General features: G+C 54.3%; 1 protein-coding gene across 1 annotated transcript in view; it reads right to left on the bottom strand.

Annotated features, from left to right (window-relative positions):
• The window catches only part of LOC127418096 (cytokine-dependent hematopoietic cell linker), a 51677-nt gene that overhangs the window by 26916 nt on the left and 19761 nt on the right, over nucleotides 1-5000 (bottom strand). The window contains exon 5 of the mRNA XM_051658481.1: nucleotides 93-139. Within this exon, the coding sequence (XP_051514441.1) occupies nucleotides 93-139 (47 nt within the window). The remainder of the gene's footprint in view (nucleotides 1-92; nucleotides 140-5000) is intronic.

The raw sequence follows: 5000 nt of genomic DNA, 5'->3' as shown, positions 1-5000 counted from the left end.
TGAAAACTATTGATTTTAAATGATGCTGAATCCACAACAATGTCACACACACACACACACACACACACACACACACACACTGAAATACTTACTCCTGTTGTGACAGGACTGCTTGAAACTTCATCAGCAGGGTATCTGTCTGTAACACACACATTTATTCTTTATTTAACAACACCACTAAAACAAGGTACAGCAGGTGTCAAATTCAGGATGATCCACATGTCCTGACATTTACTCATAAGACATAGCTCTACCACTGCACCAATTAGCAAGCATTATCATAGACATACGCGCACAAACACACACACACACATACACATACACTCACACTCACACCCACACACATTGTATATACACACACACACACACACACACACACTGTATATCGTCATGGTTACCTTCATAACCTCCGTTCCCTGATAGAGGGAACGAGACGTTGTGTCAATGTAGTGACACTAGGGGTCACTCTTGGGAGCCCCAAACACCTCTGCTTTTTTGAAAAAAGGACAATGGGAATTGGCGAGTGGAATTTGCATGCCACTTCCCTGGACATACAGGTATAAAAGGAGCTGGTATGCAACCACTCATTCAGGTTTTGTACTGAGGAGCCAGGACCAGGTCCCAGCCATTTCAGCGGGTAGTTCAATGTTGTGGCAAGAGGGACACAACGTCTTGTTCCCTCCATCAGGGAACAGAGGTTTCAAAAGTAACCATGATGTTCCCTATCTGTCACTCACTTGACGTTGTGTAAATGTAGTGACACTTGGGGTCCCTATACAAAATGCCACAACTATCTGAACTGTGTTGCGTGAACTGGCAGTGCGAGATGGGAAGACTGCTGTGTGCCTTGTAGCCAGCACACCAGGCCACCACGTAACCTCCCCCAATGCTCTTATGAGCGTCGAATGGTCCTTCAGGAACAATAGGGACAGGCTAGCCCAGCCAAGGCCTCTTTTCCTCTTTATAACATAATACCCTTGTAATTACCAGTTTATAACCTAAAAAAAAGTCCTCGTAAACCACATAAACCTGCCCACACACACACACACACACACACTCACATTCTCACACACACTCACATACACACACAAACACACATACACTCACACAAACACACACACACAAAAAGAGTGGAATTTGTTAACCGACTGGGAGCCATAGGTGTCTAGGTCGGGGGGTGTCCCTCCCAAGGGGAAGACACCGCAGAGACCATACCCCACCCAAAAGGGGGGGAGGTACTTTGTGTGGAATACATCACATGGTTTACCAAGTCTTGTCGGAAGTATATCATGTGGAGAGGTCCCATGGTAGGTCCTACCCGAAGGGGGAGGAGTTTCTACAAAGCATGGCGACCGGAGGCAGAGGGGCCTCTGCCCAAGGAAGATGCAGTTTACTGACAGGGAAACGATTTTGCAGAAGATATCACATGTGGAGCACCTACCTCAGTACAGGGCCTCATTAGCGCACGTACTGGGCCAGCAGCGAGTTTCTCCGCAAACTCAACTGCCAGAGGGCTAAGGAGTAAAGTCATCCAGGGATCATAGTCTGTGAACAGGACTGGGAGTCAAGAGCACATGTCTTCACTTCAAGGAAGGGGAAAGGCACTATGCGCAAGCGGGACACCCTGCCAGCTGTCCCAGAACTTACCTGCTCATGCCTGCCAATACACGGGACGAGACCGGCTCAACCCGGAGATTGTAGAACCTTGCAAAGGTGTTGGGTGCTGCCCAGCCCACTGCTCTGCAGATGTCTGCCAAAGAGGCGCAACTGGCCAGGTCCCAGGAGGCCGCCACACTCCTGGTAGAGTGTGCTCGTAACCCTGCAGGGGGTGGCACATCCTGAGCCTGATATGCCATCACGATGGCGTCAATGACCCAGTGGGCAATCCTCTGTTTGGAAACAGCGCTTCCTTTCCGCTGTCCACCAAAGCAGACAAAGAGCTGCTCGGAGCTACTAAAGCTCTGCGTGTGATCCAAATAGATGCATAAAGCTCACACCGGACACAGCAACACCAAGGCTGGGTCTGCCTCCTCCTGGGGCAGCGCTTGCAGGTTCACCACCTGATCCCTAAAAGGGGTCATGGGAACCTTGGGCACATAGCACTGTGGGGGTCTCAGGATCACGTGAGAGTAACCCGGACCGAACTCCAGGCATGATTCGCTGACAGAGAACGCCTGCAGGTCCCCTACCCTCTTGATGGAAGTGAACGCAGTCAGGAGGGCAGTCTTCAAAGAGAGTGCCTTAAGCTCAGCTGACTCCAAGGGCTCAAAAGGGGCTCCCTGTAGACCCCGAAAGACTACAGAAAGGTCCCACGAGGGGACGAGGCGTGGTCTGGAGGGATTCAACCTCCTAGCGCCTCTCAGGAACCTGATGATCAAGTTGTGCTTCCCCAAGTACTTACCATCTACTGCATCGTTATGAGCCGAAATAGCGGCTACATACACCTTCAAGGTGGAGGGGGACAGCCGCCCCTCCAGCCTCTCCTGCAGGAAGGAAAGCACCAATCTGACTGCGCATCTCTGGGGGTCTTCGCATCGAGAAGAACACCACTTAGCGAACAGACGGCACTTTAAGGCATACAGGTGCCTCGTAGAGGGAGCCCTAGTCTGAGTGATCATGTCTACCACTGCGGATGGTAGGCCACATAGGTCTTCCGCGTCCTGTCCAAGGGCTAGACGTGGAGATTCCAGAGTTCTGGTCGCGGGTGCCAGATGGTGCCCCGTCCCTGAGAAAGAAGGTCCTTCCTCAGGGGAATTCGCCAGGGGAGGAGCTGTAACAAGGAGCGTGAGATCTGAGAACCATGACTGGGTGGGCCAATAGGGTGCTACTAGGACGACTTGCTCCACGTTCTCCCTGACCTTGCACAAGGTCTGTGCAAGTAGGCTCACTGGGGGAAATGCATACTTGCGTAGTCCAGGGGGCCAGCTGTGTGCCAGTGTGTCTATACCGAGGGATGCCTCGGTCAGGGCATACCAAAGCGGGCAGTGGGAGGATTCCCGGGAAGCAAACAGGTCTACCTGTGCTCGAGCGATTCGACTCCAAATCAGCTGTACCACCTGGGGGTGGAGTCTCCACTCTCCTCTGAGCATAACCTGTCGTGACAGTGCATCCGCCGCAGTGTTGAGGTTGCCCAGAATGTGAGTGGCTCACAGTGACTTGAGGCAGAGGAGGAGGTGACGGCAGGCGAGTTGTGACATGCAACGGGAGCGCAGACTGCCTTGATGGTTGATGTATGCTACTGTCGCTGTGTTGTACGTCCGGACCAACAGGTGCTTGCCCTGGATCAATGGCCGGAACCTCCACAGGACGAGAAGTACTGCCAACAACTCTAGGCAGTTGATGTGCCAACGCAGCCGCAGGCCAGTCCAGGAGCCGGCAGCTGTGTGCCCGTTGCATATAGTGTCTCAGCCCGTCTTGGAGGCATCTGTTGTAACCACGACGTGCCTGGAGACCTGCTCTAGGGGAACCCCTGCCTGTATAAATGCAAGGTCAGTCCAAGGACTGAAGAGGCAGTGACAGATCAGCGTGATGGCCATGCGATGTGTCCCGTGCCCATCTCGGAACTTGAGTCTGAAGCCAGTGCTGAAGCGGTCTCATATGCATCAACCTGAGCGGTGTGGCCGCCGCTGAGGATGCCATATGCCCCAGGAACCGCTGTCCTCCGTCTGAATGCCTTCAGACAGTTCAGCACCGACTGTGCACGCTTGTTTGTGAGGCGCGCCATCATCGAGACTGTGTCCAACTCCAAACCGAGAAAAGAGATGCTCTGAACCGGGGAGAGCTTGCTCTTTTCCCAGTTGACCCGAAGCCCCAGTCGGCTGAGGTGCCGGAGCACGAGGTCCCTGTGTGCACACAGCAACTCTCGAGAGTGAGCTAGGATTAGCCAGTCATCGAGATAGTTGAGGATGCGGAGGCCCACTTCCCTTAGCAGTGCAAGGGCTGTCTCTGAGACCTTCGTGAAGACGCAAGGGGACAAGGACAGGCCGATGGGGTGGACCTTGTACTAGTACGCCTGGCCTTCGAAGGCAAACCGCAGGAAGGGTCTGTGTCGAGGTAAGACCGAGACCTGGAAGTACGCGTCCTTCAGGTCTACTGCTGCGAACCAATCTTGATGCTGGATGCCCGCTAGAATGCGTTTTTGCATCAGCATCTTGAACGGGAGTCTATGCAAAGCCTGGTTCAGTACTCGCAGGTCCAGAATTGGTCGCAACCCACAGCCTTTCTTCGGTATGATGAAGTAAGGGCTGTAGAACCCTTTCTTCATCTCGGCTGGAGGGACAGACTCTATCACGACCTTGCACAGAAGGGTCGCGATCTTCACACGCACGGTAGCGGCATTCTCGCCCTTCACTGAGGTGAAGCGGACACCGCTGAACCTGGGTGGGCATCTGGCAAACTGAATCACATAGCTGAGTCGGACGGTCCAGGTCAGCCATTGCGACGGGTTGGAAAGCGCGAGCCACGTGCCCAAACTCCAGGCGAGAGGGACCAAGGGAATGATCACGTCGGAAGTACCGGAGGGTGGGGCCTCACGGCGGGGTAGAGCTCGAGGTGCCACGTCGAGGGGACTTGAGCCCTGTGGCTGTGCTGAGTCCAGGGACATCGAAGCACTTACCTGGCTCCTGCCACCCACCATAAGATTGTCCGAGGAAGGGGGAGGAGGAATCTCGTCCCCGTAGTCTAGCGGAACCAATCCCGTGTGGGCGTGTTTGTGCCACAGCTGGGCACACGTGGCGGGGGGTCCGCCGCTGTAGAGCCATACCTGCAAAAATTGGACGGTGGATGGTGGTCTGCCCAGGAAAGCATGTCCGTCATTTCCGCATCGGCCTGAGACTGGGCGACCATTCCCAAAGGAGGAAGCACAGCCGAAGCCTCTGCGTCCGACTGGACGAGCCCGCTCGCCGATGCTGTGCTCGATAACTCATTGTCTTCCCGGGCTCTGAACAAGAGGTCGAACTCACCCTGAGACGAGCCGGCGGTCTCGTCCGAAAGCCCGACCA

The sequence above is a fragment of the Myxocyprinus asiaticus genome, chromosome 27 (genome assembly GCF_019703515.2).
Source record: "Myxocyprinus asiaticus isolate MX2 ecotype Aquarium Trade chromosome 27, UBuf_Myxa_2, whole genome shotgun sequence".
NCBI lineage: Eukaryota > Metazoa > Chordata > Actinopteri > Cypriniformes > Catostomidae > Myxocyprinus > Myxocyprinus asiaticus.
This window is presented reverse-complemented; position numbering and strand designations above follow the sequence as displayed.